The 17,029-nt window shown below is 39.2% G+C and overlaps 1 protein-coding gene across 1 annotated transcript in view; it reads left to right on the top strand.

Moving 5' to 3' along the window:
• The window catches only part of LOC115794791 (myomesin-3-like), an 85,514-nt gene that overhangs the window by 31,056 nt on the left and 37,429 nt on the right, over positions 1 to 17,029 (top strand). The window contains exons 11-15 of the mRNA XM_030750437.1: positions 1,596 to 1,737; positions 4,410 to 4,609; positions 6,549 to 6,602; positions 11,449 to 11,576; positions 15,292 to 15,475. Of these exons, the coding sequence (XP_030606297.1) occupies positions 1,596 to 1,737; positions 4,410 to 4,609; positions 6,549 to 6,602; positions 11,449 to 11,576; positions 15,292 to 15,475 (708 nt within the window). The remainder of the gene's footprint in view (positions 1 to 1,595; positions 1,738 to 4,409; positions 4,610 to 6,548; positions 6,603 to 11,448; positions 11,577 to 15,291; positions 15,476 to 17,029) is intronic.

Here is a 17,029-nt window from a genome sequence, read left to right as displayed (position 1 = left end):
AAACAAGTTGAATCTCAGGGAAGGTCTTATTTTTACCTACATTATTCTACCTGGCTCGTATTCTAGCAATGATTCGTCCTCTGTCTAAGCAATTTTCTAATAAAGCCATAATTTGCACCTCATAAATGTATATTTATGAGTTGCAAATTATGAGTTTATTTATCATTTCCACAGGTGTATAAAAACAAGCACCTAGGCATGCAGAATGCTTCTACAAACATTTGTGAAAGAATGAGTCACTCTCAGGACCTCAGTCAGCATGGTACTGTGATAGGATGTCACCTGTGCAACAAGTCCAGTTAAATTTCCTCACTACTAAATATTCCACAGTCAACTGTCAGTCGAATTATAACAAAGTGGAAGCGATTGGGAATGACAGCTACTCAGTCATGAAGGGGTAGGCCATGTAAAATCACAGAGCGGGGTCAGTGGATTCTGCGCAGAGGTCACTAACTTTCCGGAGTGTCCGTTGTTACAGACCTCCAAATTTGACGTGGCCTTCAGATTAGTTCAAGAACAGCACGCAGAGAAATTCATGGAATGGGTTTCCATAGCCAAGACAAATCACACGTTTCCAGCTGGTAATCTGATGGACGAGTCTGGGTTTGGGGGTTCCCAGGAGAACAGTACTTGTCTGACTGCACTGTGTCAAGTGTAAAGTTTGGTGGAGGGGGGATTATGGTGTGTGGTTGTTTTTCAGGAGTTGGGCTCGGCCCCGTAGTTCAACTGAAAGGAACTCTTAATGCTTCAACATACCAAGACATTTTGGACAATTTCATGCTCCCAGTTTTGTAGGACCAGTTTGGGGATGGCCCCTTCCTGCTATGACTGCACACCAGTGCACAAAACAAGGTCCATAAAGACATGGATGAGTGAGTTTGGTGTGGGAAAACTTGACTTGCCTATACAGAGTCATGACCTAAACCCCGACAGAACACCTTTGGGAGGAATTAGAGAGGAGACTGTGAGCAAGGCCTTCTCATCCAACATCAGTGTCTGACCTCACAGATGTGCTTCTGGAAAAACGGTCAAAATTCCCATAAACACTCCTAAACCTTGTGGAAAGCCTTTCCAGAAGAGCTGAAGTTGTTATAGCTGCAAAGGGTGGGCTAATCATAATATGGATTAAGAATGGGATGTCACTCAAGTTCATATGTATGTGAAGAACTGCACTGGTGCTCACATGTTATTTTAAATAGTTTGGACATATTACATTGATCAAAGAACTTTAGGTACTCATTATTTATCTGTTGCATCCAGCTATCTTAGCCATTATTTTACTTTCAGGCTTATTTGAATAAATTAGATGAACTAGACTGCTTTAAAACCTCCCATGATTAAACTTTCTTATTTCTTCTTCTCTTATTTTTATACATCTCCTCCTCTTCTATCATCCTCTGGCTCACTATCTTTCACAGCACATCAAAACTTCTCAGACAACTGTGACAAATTACAGTTGTTTATTAGTTCATTCAGTCCTCATCAGAACTACACAAATTCAGTTCAGTTATATATAATTAGTACACAGCAGGGTGTTGAGTATGCTGTTTTTGAACTTCCCTTCTCACTGACTGACTCTCTGCTGACTTCCATAGATGCATCAGCTGCAGTACTGGGCGGTCCTGCATCTCCTCTCGCAGTGCAGGTGTCTGACATGAACAAGGACTACGTCTTCCTGACTTGGCAGCCACCCAGTGCTGATGGAGCTTCACCTGTGCAGGGATATTATGTGGAACGGTGAGAATCAGCCTGATTTACCGCCCACATCACTTTCAGTTTGTTCTGTGACTCAAATACACGTTGGGTTCAAATGAATCAAGCAAAGCAAAGTGAAAGCTGACACTAAGAGTTGATTTCTGACCTTTGAAAACTACTTGACAGTATTGCCAAACCAAAAAGTCTATTTAGTAGGTGTTGTGAAGACACTGATTATATCGCATCAAAGAATCCTTTCCAGAAAATGAATTCATCTTGTTGACATAGAAATGTACTTTTTGTGCATTTTAGGGCTTCTAGTTTTTCAATTTAAAAAAAAAAAAAGTTCATCTTTTAACTAAGGAACAGTTTCTGCAGCACCCAGAGAGTAAAAGAAGAGTTTGCAAAGAAATTCAAAAGAAAAATGATTATTTACAGGACCAGCGTGAAAGATTTAGAGCAATCAAGTTTATACTCCATATCAAGTCTCATGTATTTCTTTCACAAATATAAAATGTGCCCAGACAGATTTCAACAATCTTCCATGCGCCCATCCATTTTCTACTCCTTATCTAATTCAATTTGCAGGAGCCGAAGCCTATTCAAGCTGTTAAAGGGTTAGAAGTGGGGTAAACACCACCTCTTAGCAGGTCTGCCAATTTGTATAATACAAGCATATAATACAACGCTATGCAAAAGTCTTGAGTCACCCCTCATTTCTTTAGATTTTATTTCCAAGGACCCAGATTTTCTTATAATTTTCTTTTAATTGGTCTTGAGCTGGTGTCGGGGTGGCTCAGTGGTTGAGCCGGTGACCACATATGCCTCATGGCGGTGCAGACGGCACAGGCTCGAGTCCCGACCTAGTCGCCATTTGCTGCATGTCCTCCCCCATCTCTCCTCCTGCTTTCCTGTTTCTCTCTGCTGCACTATCCAAAATAAAGCCACAAAAGGCCAATAATAAATATTATCTTGAACTAAACTTCTCTAGGCTTTCTGAAACGCTATCAAAGTTTTGCTTTGGACACTGGCTACTTTTCTACTCATTTTTAGTCCAGTTCTTGTACGGGAACTTTTTCAGAGGAAGTTTTTCAACATTTTGAATCAACTTAAGATATTATGTGTGCTTCATTTGTCATGAAAAAAGAAGGGAGCAGGCCTCACGTGGCTATGAAACAGCTTGTCAGTCAGTTATCCCATTAGTTTTGAACCTATGAAAATGGGATACTATGTATAAAGAATGGCTGTAATTCTCTAACGGTTGATGCTAAACCTTTGTAAAAACCGACTGAATTAAAGCTGAAAAACTGCACTTCAGTCGCATTTTGATTTGATTACCAATCCACTGTGGTGATGTCCAAATATAAAGAAATATAAAGGAAAATTTCTCATGAATCTCCCTAAGACTGCAGCAAGAACTAGAATCCAGAGAAATTTGACCTTTTCTTGTTTAAAATCTTGCAAAATTATGAAAGTGAATGATTGTCAAAATGTTTTTTGAAAAAAAATCAACTATGTTAAGATTAATTTTAAGGCTTGACTAAATTTATGTAGTGCTTCATATATAATTTTATACCATTTATATCAAATGCATTATGAAGCTGTGAGTAAATAAACATTCCTTCATAAATTCATTGCTTGGTTGGTGATTCATGCCATTTCAATAATCAGTTAATCAACTGAATAATTAGTGAGATAAGTGAACTACATTTGTGTATATACAAAATTGTATTTTGCAGGTGAATTAGGTAAAACGAAAAGAAGTATTGATGAAAAGATTTTGGGCTCCATTTGGCTTTTATTGCTGGAAATTTCCAGCACAGAGATTAGATCTCCTACAGTGAGCTCACATTGATCCATCATTCATTAAAAAGGCTTATTTTAGACTGGACTCAGTGATTTCCTGTAGCATGAGTCAACAGGAGACCTACAGCAAGACTGTACTTCTCTTGTTCTGGACTTCTGCTGCTGATGAATTGAAATCAGACATATCCATTTGGCAGAGTTGGATGTGTACCATCCATCTCATGTTATGAGATGGATGGTACACAAGGTAATTATCAGCCCACAACTCTGTGTTAACAGCAGACTCAAAGGCTCTCTGAAGAGAACAGGTGCTGCACTTATCACCAAAATCAATCAATCAGGTTCGTCTGAACACATGTGCTCATGTGGATACATTTGCATTTATGCATTTCATATCCATTTTGTGTATTAGGGTGTGTATTTTGCATTTTCCTCTTTAATCACAACATACATCTCGTGAATGTTATTGGTTACTGAACAACGAAAGAAAGTGTAAGATACTTCCCAGTTCCCTAGCAACACCCCCACCCGTAATCTGGTTAGAAAACTGCGAGTGGCAACAGTTTGTTATTGATGTTGTATAATCTGAGTCTGGATTTCTACTTTAAAAATATTTTTTTTGTTCTGTTTTTGGAGGCCTGTTATTTTCACATGATGGTCTCTGTTCACAATTATACTCTTTAGTGGTGTCTGTACTGGTTGTTACGTGGGATAAAATATTTCAGAATTGTTGTTATTATATGGTACTCCTCAGACTGCACATAATGTTGTTCAAACACAATGGGTTAGTTATTTGTTTACTTCTTGCATAGTTTCTTCTTCTTGTTTCTTTGTCACTACAAAAACATTGTATTTGCAGGACTGACTTATCACTCTCTCTCTCTCTCTCTCTCGCTCTCTCTTTTCAGAAGGGACCTCGGTCAGGGTGACTGGGTGCGCTGCAATGTGCATATTCAAAAAATGTGCCATCACCCAGTGTTTGGGCTGAAGGAAGGAACTCTGTACCAGTTCAGAGTGTGTGCTGTGAACCAGGCCGGTGTGGGACGTCCCTCCAAAGCCACAGAGCCCGTCCTTACTGCAGACCCTCTGGAACACACCAGGACCATGGGTACCACATTAAACAGTTGACACTGACACATAAAAAGCTGTAAAATGAGAAATCACTGTTAATTTTGCTGAGTTTTCCTGCTTGGTTTGATTCATTCGTGGAGTAAAAGTTAAAATTGACAACCAGGATATTGATGTACAAAACTCTCCAACAGTGTGTTAACAGCTAAATAAAACCACAGACATTGAGTCTTTTTGGCATCTCAGTGTGAAATCAAATATCAGTAATGATGCTAAAGTATATACAACATAGTGATTCAATCAGTGATTCAATGAAGGGACTTTTCCCTGATCAATCAGCAAGTGGGGAAATTCCCCAAATTCCTCAAATTAAAGAGCAAGTGAAATCTTGTAATATTTCAAGATGCTTTTGTATTTTTTCCATCATCATGGTTAATTAATTATTTGAGTTCAAAATAAACAAATGTTCCCAGTCTCTAACATAATTTTCTTTTGTGGGTAGCCCTGATGATGCACAAGCACCAAAACTGTCCAGTGAGCCAGCTGTCAGGTTCATGTGTAAAACTGGGTTAACAAGGGGAACTTGTTTGACACAAGAAAAATGTGTTTTTCTTTGGGAGAACTTTTGGATGTCTGACAAGAGACTATAAATCCTTTTTTTTGGCTCTAGAGGAAGTCGGTATATTTCAAAAACCAAAAATTTAGGACTGTAGAGTCAGAATGAAGTGACATCTTTTCAAACCTTGAAAAGCACATCACAAACAAGAGGAGCTGACCCAAAGGCCCCCATGAGCCCCATGAGCTGCTTCGCTCACCACAAACAGCTTCAGCACTCCTTAGAAAAGATTTCAGCAAGTCTAGATTTTTCCATATTTAGTTGTTTGGCAGCCAAGGTCAAAGAAAGTTTGAATCCCTCCGCTCTGCAGCGCTTACTGATTCATCTAACATTGTGGTATGAAAATGCAATTTGTCCAATAAGTGCTACTACTAATGCCTACCAAATCAGCACCATGGGTTGGTTTAACACTGTTATCAAGGGGTATTTTACTGGTTGGGGGGAAAGTAAGTTTCCTTTCTCCCGAAAGGTTAGTTAGAGTGGAAGTAACGGCAGACTGAAAATTGAAATGCAGTTTGGCAATTCTGCCCAATATCAGGCTAGGGGATCATCACATTGCTCTAAAATCTTGTACAGCTGTTTGGTTGTTACTGACAGTGATTGCAGTAAATGATTCACATCATTTTCAAACACATCAATCCATTCAGTGACCCCTGTGCCTTTTATGGAAGCATCTGCATACATTATGTTCCCCCACTTATTTATTCAGGCTTTTCCTTTAATTTGTCACTCATTTACATCTGCAATCTACTACAGAGAGCATCCGCAGTCTTTTATCTGCTCATTCCTGCTGTTCATTCACCTCATCTGCCTCAGTTGCCATGTTACACCTGCAAGGAAATCAGCACTACCAGAGAGAACAGATGTAGGTGTGCAGATTTAGATCTCATTTTATACAGCCGTGGGCTTTTGCAGTTGTTTCTGTGACAGATTCTTAATTACATTGTGGGGTAGAACACTTTGTTTCCTAAAAGATTACTTATTTTAAGGCTTTTCTGTTTGGTCAACAGTGTAATGTTGGAGGGATGAGAGCAATGAATGTGGTGCGATGTGGATTATGGAGTGTGTGTGAGTGCCTGTGTGTAACTGGGAGGACAGATGGACTCTGGTCAGATGCTGTGGATCATTAAACACAGATGAAGGACAGACAGAAGGCTGACTTGCCTCCGGCCTGCTCTCCATCTTCCCATGTCGGTCTCGCTCACCTCTTTGTGTCTGACTTTCTTATCGGTGGCTGCTCCTCTAACATTAACAATAATACTGTTATCGTTAGCTCACATATAACTTCATTACGCTGGTACCACTTTCCTTTCTGTCCACTCTATCTTCAACCTGTATCTCTCTGTGTTGTCTCCTTCCTCAGTGGTTAAAGTGGATAGTCGAAGGACCATTACTATCACAAAAGATGAACTGGAAGGTGAGAATACTTTTTTTTCCTTTTAATTTCAGTGTATAATCTTGACATTAAAAGCAAGCTGCTTGAACATTATCACGGCATCCACATTTTACAGGCGTGCATGGTGCCTCCTCTTTGCCTGTAGGTTCCCTCAGGGTTTGTGGCTCAATGCATCTTCATATTATATTTCACAATGAGCTGCAGTAATTGTATGACTGTAGGAATGAGCATTTGCTCCATTTACAGAAGTGAAAAGAATGAACATTCCCTGATGGTGTCCTGGTAAATCCACATAATGGCCCGAGGTAGTGTGAATGCCTGTGAAGAGGGCTGATAACCTTGGCAATGTAACCCACAGACAGAGCGAGATAAAAGGAGAGCAAGAGGAGGAATTTGTGTTTGAGGAGCCAACTGAAACATGCAGCAAAGGGAGTGAATTTGTACGTTCTTTATTCTGTTCATCATTGGAGGTTTAGAGTAGAATGAGTGTATACATGTGTAATAGAGAAATGCATGCAGCTTTAACAGATCTCAAATGAGTTAACAGTGCACTATCCTGAACTTTTGAGATCAGTCTTCCCTTGATGGATACATAAAATATGCAGTAAAAGCCAAGAGGCTTCAAGAAAGCACTGCAAATGGGAAGAAAAGGCTAGCTTAACCCTGTCCAAAAAATAGAAAAAAATACTGTCTTGAAGCTCACGATTTAACATGGTAGGCAGAGGTGGCAAAAGTACTGACATTCTGTACTTAAGTAGAAGTACAAGTACTCATGTTAAAAAATACTTTAGTAAAAGTCAAAGTACTGGTTCAACTTCTCTACTTAAGTAAAAGTAAAAAAGTACAGGCTCTGAAATGTACTCAAAGTAAGAAAGTAAAAGTAGTTCTTTGGAGGACGTTTCTACCTGCTATTTTTGTGTAAAACAAACCGAACCTCATTATATATTATTGTAATAATATAAAATAGTACATGAGAATACAAATGTTATTCCAATCTAAATTTTAATTCTAATGAATGCACTCAGCTTGAATCTGTTATGTAGGACACAAACTGTGAAAGGGAATTTAAACACAGCTCTATTCTCTGTGTCCTCCATAGTAGAGGGTGACTGTGCCTCCACCTAAACACCAACATGAGGATACTCAGGGGTTACAGTGGGATTCAGAAGGTGGAGGAACCCTAAGATCAGCTGTAGTGGCTCTGCATGGGGAGAAGAACCACAGCTTTCTATTGTGAGCTGCAGTAAATGATGTTGGTGTGCAGGCTGTGATCAGCTGACCTGCTGCTGCTGCTCTGAGGTTTACTGCTCTGTGTGGATGAACTGAACTCACAAAGATGTAACCCAGTATTTCACAGCTCTCTGAGCTGATCTCCATCCCCTACACTGACAGGATACAGGCTGTAGAAATGTTGGACTCAGTGAATGAATCTCAGCATCAGCAGCTTTGATTCAAACTCATCTCTGCTGCACTGATGTAACCTGTAACTCTGACCATGAACACAAACACTGTGCTCCAGTCCAACACAGAGCTTTACTGTAAATACAGTACAACAAGATAACCTGTTTATTACATACTAAACTGCAGTATTTTCATACAATCTTTGAATAACACAAAGTCAGCATACTTCAGTTTATTTTCCAGTCCTTACCTTTAATTCTAACCTCTCTTCTTCCTCTCCTGTCCTCTTTCTCCATCTCCGAGTGAACTTCTCTCTCTTTGCTCTCCCTGAAATACAGCAGCTCTTCTTTTAGCTAGCAGACACACTGTGTGACAAACTGCACACACTTTGTGTGTTTGCTGATATTTGTTGAGCATTTAGAAACGTTGCATTTACCTGCCACACGTTACTCCCTTCATGCTCGCTCATCTTCAGTAGCGCTAGCTAAGCTGTTTGTGCCGCAGCGCAACTTACGGAGTCGGTCCGGCCCGCTGTAACCCCTGATTATAGCGCTATAAATGATACATTAATTATATGGGTTTGTGTATTTAATCCCTTTGTACGAGATAAGCCCCGATGATGGAGGATACGCAGTACGATTGTCTCTTATATGTTATTATTCCTCCATTTAGGCTCAGATCGTTTTATGTTTGAAGGCGCACTGACCGGAAATGCAAACTTCTCTCTGACGTTAAAAAGTAACGAGTCTGTTTGAAAATGTAAGAAGTAGAAAGTACAGATACTTGTGTAAAAATGTAGGGAGTAAAAGTAAAAAGTAGTCAGAAAAATAAATATTTAAGTAAAGTACAGATACCTGAAAAATCTACTTAAGTACAGTAACGAAGTATTTGTACTTCGTTACTTCGCACCTCTGATGGTAGGTTATGTTTGTTTGATTAGTACAAAAGTAAAATATGAATGTGACACTGTACTTTTATTGGGAGCTAAATACTTTGAAGCAATTTGGTTGAAATGATTGATGCCAATCTAATCTTGGCCTGATATTCCACATTATTGTTCCAGTTTAATACCAGAGAATTTATAAGAGAAAAACATGGCATTCAAAGAGTCCTGGAATGGAATCAATGGGAAAATTGTGCAAGAGTAAAAATGGTGGTAGAAGTTTAAATTCCACAAGGAAAAAAGGCTTTTTAAAAGCTTATTTTGGGCAAAGTCAGCAGACTTTGACTTTTGAGTTTAACCTTTATGTCCTGATAACCGCTGAAATTATAGTTCATTGAGATGCATTCAGTAGGTGCTCGGGGGTTTTGCCAAGATGTCTGCCAAGTGTCAAGACTTACAATAGACGGGCCCCTGGGTGGCTTAGTGGTTAAGCCGGCGACCACATACGTTCACGTCCCGGCCTGTCGCCAATTTGCCCGTGTATCTTCCCCTGTATCTTTTTTCAAAAAAAAAAAAAGACTTACAATAGACTGTAAATACAAGATGTACCATCACCCTTTGGTTTGTGCAGTCCTGTTGTAAAGCCTCAAGCTGAGTATTTTTGCCATTTCCATCTTAGCTTTTTCAAAGCAGATGTCACAAGAACGGCGTGGCTCTGAAACCGTGGGACAGAACACGTTAATTGGCCAAAAAATCGTTAGTCGTGAATTGTTAGCCAACAGGTGCACCCTGTTGTATTTGTTTTTAACTCCAATGGGGACCCTAATTTACAAAACCAACTTTATGATGTATTCAATATGACTGAGGCCTCATCAGGAAAGTGTTTCACTATGGTTAAAGAGCACAGGAGCCCGGGGTATAAAAAGACCGCTGGTTCAAGTCTCTTTGGCACTGGTTTCACTTTTCAGACACAGATATCCATCTCTTATATACAGTCTATGAGAAAGACTTTGTTTATACACCACAATTCACAGAAATTCAGTGTTGTTCTATTCCTTTTTATGTACAGTATATAAACCATAACTGCCCTTTGACATGTAGAATCATTATGTGTAAAAAAATAAAATGCTAAACACATTAATGTTTGACATTTGCAACTGTGCTGCAGTCCTCTTCTTTTGAACTAGGTCAGGTGACTGGTTTCACCAATCAAGAACACTCCACTTACCCTAAAATGACCCTAAATGTTCATTTTATCTGCACATTAAACATAATTGTCCTACTCTTTATAAAATGTGCACAAAAATAACTCAAGATTGTTTGCACAATATTAATTTGAACACCTTCAAACAGTTTGATTGCCAGCACTTTAAGAGACACAAAAAAAATCAAATAATTTATCCCTTAAATTAACATATTCAACAGTCAAACAATACAGTATTCAATAAATACTTAAACATTAAAAATGAAATGTAAATGTAAAAATGTTAAAGCTGCTAAGTGCATACACAATTCAGAAGAAAAAAAAATAATTCACCGTGCTTAACATCCCTCTTATAGGCAGTATTTGATAATTTGATTACCAAGCATTGTTGGCCTGTTTGCAAGCCTGTGTTTTAAAGCTCACTCCTGCAGGCATCATTGCAAGCTCATTATGAAGCACATGTGTGGGGTTGTTGGTGATGGCATGGCTTTTACTATGTGCTTGTTTGTTTTTTGTTTTTTTAATAGAGCCGTGTGAGTGATCTTTTGGTTTTGGCAATAAATTCTGAAACAGTATTAATCGCTCTTTGTAGCCTGTTCTTGTCTTTCCGGCGCAACAAATGAAAGAAATGGTAATATACTATAATTATAATTATTTTCTGCTCCACCCTACTGAGAAAAAACATACAACCACCAATGAGCCTGGTTAATAATATCTGTCTTTCCAGTAAATTTTAATTTCTCTTCACATACCCCACCCAAATATTTGTATGGCTTCACAATTTCACAACATTCATTATTAATGGCTGTTCTCTCCATAAAAATGGGTTTTAAGGAGCTTATCATCACTTTTTTCTGTCATCAGCAGATTTTACTACATGGCTTTTTTCATCACCACTGCAGCAGTATATAAAATAGAAGAAGAAAAAAAAACACTGTGTCCTGTGTGCATACTCCTCTGTATGCATACAAAGACTTGCTGGCTCTACCATCTCTCTCTTCACTGCACGGTGTCTGCTGTGGAGCGCTTCTCTGATCCACACTGCAGCTCTACAAACTCTACAGGGGATACAAACATACAGACACAGATGGGACACTTCTGGCTAAATCTGAACACTTCTATTGTCCTTGAATCACTTGGAGTGTCACTGAAAGTGTGCTGACTCAAGCTGTTTGACTATATGTTATCTGCTATACTTAGGTATTAGAAAAGGAGGTGAAACTGGGGTAGCCAGGTGCTGTGTAGACAAGCATTTTAATAGAAAGAGAATCAAAAGCAGCATCTCAGCCAGCACTTTTTTGGATTTTCATTCTCATTGACCTTGTTCTAACTTTTATCTTCGTCATCCTCCTCCTACTACTCCTGTCTTTGCTCTCTAGGTCAAATCAAAGCTCCTTTTCCTCCCACAAATGTCCACGCCTGCGAGGTGAGCGACACCTACGTGGTGCTGAGCTGGACCGAGCCTGAACCCAGAGGCAGGGAGCCGCTCACCTTCTATGTGGAGCGGGTCAGTCACAGCACATAAATATTCATATTACAACAACTCAGAAGACCTTGATTGGCTGCAGGCATCCATGAGGCTTTTAGTTAAACTCTAACATCATTCATCTTATGGGATCATAAGTGGAGTTTTAGTGTATCTACTAAAAATCATATTACTCTTCACCATTTCTTAACACAATATAAACTTTAAGAAAAATCTCTCACTCATATAGGAGCCAGGAGAAAATATACTTCCAGCCACTTGGAAACGGTTTGAAAAAAGTGATTCATCACGTGAAGTCCATGTTAAAATCTTATGACGGCTCAATGGTAAAACTCTGGTACAGTTATGGAATGCATGCAATACATCTGAAACTAGAGAGTGTGCTGCTGAAAATGTATTTATTAATGTCTGTGTAGATTCTCAGTCATCCAGGTCATAGTAGTCTCTGGAGCTTGAAAAAGGCGACTGGACTTCTTTTTGTTTCTTGAAGACGTTTCACCTCTCATCCGAAAGGCTTCTTCAGTTCTCAACCCAATGGTGGAGAGACCCAGGTATTTAAACCCCTGTGGGCGTAGTCCCCTGGAGGTGGTTATGACCCTCTATTGATCATGTGCGTGAACACATGTGCCCAGGTGTGAAGGGGGCGTGGGTCATATTTAATCAGTGGTTTCAGTTGAAACCAATTTAGGACTCCGCTCCATTGTTTCCTGTGGCCTATTGAGGTCACTGGAACAAAGGTGTGAATGGGGGTTGAGACGTCTGGGAAGGGAGCTCAGGACAGCACTGTAAGCGGGGGAAAGTTGGTGACGTAATCCACCTCCTCTGTTCAATGATGGTTGTTCACAGTGGACATAGATGGCTTCTTTCACTCCTCTTTCAAACCATCTGTTTTCCCTGTCCAAAATGTGAACATTGGCATCCTCAAAAGAGTGCCCTTTTTTCCTTCAGATGCAGATGTACTGCTGAATCTTGTCCTGTCGAGGTGGCTCTTCTATGTTGTGCCATTCGTTTGTGAAGAGGCTGTTTGGTTTCACCAATGTATTTCACCAGTATTTATTAATGTTTATCAAATATCACATATCAGATGCTGCCTTCAAGTTGATTTTTTTTATTTATCCCCTGTGCAGATTTTAAAAAGTAGCCTGCTGCGTGTGTCAGGGTTAATGTCAACAATCATGTTGATATGTTGTCTGGAAAACGGGGAACTGAAATTGCAGCGCTGATTGTTTTTTTATCTAGAAAACTTCAACACTTTCGGGCCAGAACAGAAGAAGCCTTAACAATTACAGCATCATGCAATAGTTTAGATTGTGATTTTTTAAGACAGCCGGATAATTGAGATAAACCTTTACAGTTTAACTCACAAATCTAAGAAATCAGACTAACTGATTACCTTCTGTGAAATTTTACAAATTGGATTTTATTTCATTTTCAAAAGACCTGCCTCTAAATTAAAAATTTATGCATCTGTGGGAATTGGACAGCAGTAAAATAATTTACATTAATTCGAGTTGAAGCTGTTTAACTCCATAATTATACATTAAAAAATGATAATGGAGCTGTGTAATGTGAAAACCCAGCAGAATTTTCAGCAGAGTCTGCAGTTTCTCCTGGACTTTATGAAGCGTTGTGGCATGTTTCAGCTAATTGCTTCCATTTTACTGCAGCTTTAGTGTTTTAGTTCAGTCCCGAATCACATACCATCATTGCTGGCTGCAGCATGCATGCAGCTGTTTTCAGCAAAGACAGACTTATTGTACTGTACCCGCTCAAGCACCAAATGATCACAAAGATTGCATCTAGCTGGTAACCACAGCATTTAGCAACTTAAAAGCTCAGCAGCTGGTGGAGAGAAAACCAGAGGTAAAAGGGTAGTGAATATTAGACTTTCAGGTTCCCAGCTAGAAGTTAATGTTGCTCTGTAGATGCTGGATCATCAGTTGCACCTTAAGGAAGTGATGATCCAGAAAATGTCCTCACTTTTAAGATTTTTGAGCTTCTTTATTACAGAAAACATGTAAAAAAATAAAAATAAAAAAAATCACACACACACAAATCTACTAAGAGACCAGAGGTCAGAGGAGAATGGTCAGACTGCTTCGAGCTCATAGGAAGGCAACAGAAATAACCACTCGCTGCAACCAAGTTATGCAGAAGAGCATCTCTGAACAGACAACACATCAAACCTTGAAGTTGATGAGCTACAGCTGCAGAAGACCTGCCACTCAACAACCACAGTGTACCCATCTTCTGATGGCTGCTTGTCACAATGTGCCATGTCACGATGTCATATCATCTAACCTGGCTTCTGTAGACAGTGAGTTCACTGTAGTTAAATGGCTAGAGAACCTTTGGCATGTGGTGGATCATGGATGCGAGGAGATAAATCTGCAGCAACTGTGTGATGCTATACGGACCACAATCTCTGAGGCATGTTTCCAGTAATTTGTTGAATCTATGGCACAAAGAACTAAGACACTTCTGAAAGTGAAAAGGGGCTCCACCCCAGTACTAGCAAAGTGAAAATAAAAAAGTGTCTGATGAGTGTATATAATGCCCTCGCTCAAATATTTACAAGTATAAATACCTAACAAACCGCAGTTGTAATTAGTAATACCTTCACATCCAGGGAACGCAAGAATCAATGTTCTTGCATCATTACTTCCCCCTTGTTGTGTTTGGGAAGTCCAGCGCTGGAACGTGAGTCAAATTAACAGCAGTCTGCTGACAACAGCACTAATTAAAGAGACAGAAGGAGAAGAAATACACACCCACATAAACTGCAGTGGTGTCAGTTTAACTGGGACTTTACTTTCTTATTAAAAGCAAGCAGACCTTGATGCTGCTCTCACATGCCACATACTCTGGCATCAGGAGTTTAAATTTTTTTAATTGTATGCAGTTTTTTTTTAGTGATTAGTGGTTGACCTGAATTTGTTATTTAACAGCTTTGTGTGGTTTAAACTCAGTCATGTCCCTAAACTAATTTCAATAAATTTATCAGCATCCAGCAACTGGTTTTTAAAAATCTTTCTCAATGATATCATCAATGATACAAAAAACGTTAGAGTGTTCTGACTGCCCTGATCTTTACAACACTAAAGGGCCTACAGGCTCTCTAATATCAGCCCAGGCACTGAACAGCTACCATCTCCAAATATCAAAAAACTGCCACAGGAAATAGATCTTTATTGAAGCTTTATAAGTTACTGCGGTAATAAAACTGTCAAATCTGTCAAAGGCATCTGAAATTACTAAAAGTCCGCAGCTTCACTTCCCCTTCTATAATGAAGGAAACATTCAAATATCATCTTTGCCCTTGAGCAACCACTTTATAATCACAGACCTCGTGGAACATGCCCTGTTCTAAACAGAGACTCGAGGTAAGAAATGATGGTTATACAGAGCAGGACAACAGGAACATTAATGCAGAATATAAAATAGACTCTGTATGATGATGTAATTGACAAAGATGAAGAAAAGATGTCAAGATGAGTGACTGGTGGTCTACAATTTGCATACCTACCCATCTGTCTTTTTTTTTTTAATTTTACTTTTACTTCCTTTTTTCATATTTTTCTGCCTTTCTAAATCAAAGTATTACTGCCTGTCACTCCAAACTGTGCAGACTGAATCCACCTGCATATTTTAAGGATACTGAATAATGAAGATGTCCTTGAGACAGAGAGTACTTTTAAAATTAACTTTGTGTTTTCTAATGCTGTATCTGTTTCAGTCCCTGGCAGGAAAAAACAGCTGGGAGATGGCCAGTCTGGACATGGTGGTAAAGTCTCCCAGGTTCCCAGTATTTGACCTGGTGAAGGGTAAGCAGTACTACTTTAGAGTGCGCGCCGTCAACAAGTACGGTGTCAGTGACCCCTCTGAGCCGAGCACACCAATCTCCCTCAGAAAGCCACAAGGTGAGACTGAATATGTTATGTACCGGTAGCCATTTATTACTCTGCCTGTTGTAAAGGTCATTTAGATTTTAAAGAGTGGCTTCATTGTTCAGCATTTCCACACAAAACTGTTTTTCTTCTACTCTAATATAAACATCTGCAATCCCTATTTTTCACTTTTCCCAGTACAGTTAAGTCAGTTCACCAACAGCACAAACAGGCCAAACAATACTGAATTATGGTCATGCACTAGTATTTATAAAATACTAACATTTAGGGGGTTTTTTTTGTTTCGTTTCTTTTCTGTATAAAAAAAATTCTTTGGAGCTTGTTATATAGAATTGTAACTAACATTTATTACTCTTTAGTCTATATTACAACAATATGGTTAAAAAGTGTCATCACAAAAGGATCACTTCTTCACAGTTCTTCCCAAAGTAGTTTAGTATCATGTGGAGAAAAGAGCCAAATATTGATCATCGGCTTATTGTGTTCAGTGCTTGTGTTTTCAGTCAGTGTTTTTCACCAACTTCGTGTGTACCCTTGTGGTCGAACAAATCTGTTGAGTGCTCTTCCTTCCTCTTAAAATATTTAGTCCAGTGGAATGCGCCCAAAATTTTGCGGTTCCCCTAACTGAGGTGGAACAAAGCAAAGCAGTGTTTTTCATAACCTCTAAGGTTTCCCACACATGAAAATGGATTATTATATGAAAAACATTTCACTGCAAAGTGGTAGATGTTTTGAAACAACCCATAAATTAAAAAAAGTGCAAAATACACCCAAGCAGAATGGTAGATGCTCCACGTGAACTCATGTCATTCAATAATGCAAGCTCTGATTTCTCCCAAATTGACTGTGACAGAGAAAAGGGGTCCTCTACATGCCTGAAAAACAGAATGCGAATATTTTGACACACTGAGGAAACACAGCAAACACAGCGGTTCAAAAGGCAGAATTTTCAGATATATGAATCTGTGATGAATATATTCATTTACTCTTTGGCAGTCTTAGCTGGGATTGTCCCAGAAACACCACCCAGGATTTGCTGGACAGATATCACTCCGTTAAATCCAAGAATATATGGTGTGTGGCTATATCAGATGCAGTCAGTGTTCTATATTAAAAAGTATTGATATGGTGGGTTCACGTGAAATAACTTTGGCACAGAATCTGGTAGGCTTTTTCAATATCATCCAACTTTTTTCTTGCTAACAGTGGACAGTGTTTTTACATTTGAAAAGCATATTATTTTTTGGTTAATTGATAAATGAAAACCGAGGAAATTACCGATACCTACTAGGAGAAGCAAACGTTCTCCTTCCTTTTAGATTAGACCCTGAATTTTCATTTTCCCAGAAGATTTTGTACCCAGTGGCAGAAAGAGCTGCATTGTGAGAGCAAAGTTTACAGAGAGAACCCACATAGGCACAGGGAGAACATGCAAACACTGCAAAGAAAGGCTCCAGCTAGCTGGTCAGACCCAGTGCCTTCTTGTTGTAAGGTGACGGTGCTAACTACTACACCACTACACCTCAAGACTATAATAAGTTCAAGAAAAAAAAAGTGTGGTTTAAT

The sequence above is a fragment of the Archocentrus centrarchus genome, chromosome 16 (assembly GCF_007364275.1).
Source record: "Archocentrus centrarchus isolate MPI-CPG fArcCen1 chromosome 16, fArcCen1, whole genome shotgun sequence".
Lineage (NCBI taxonomy): Eukaryota > Metazoa > Chordata > Actinopteri > Cichliformes > Cichlidae > Archocentrus > Archocentrus centrarchus.
This window is presented reverse-complemented; position numbering and strand designations above follow the sequence as displayed.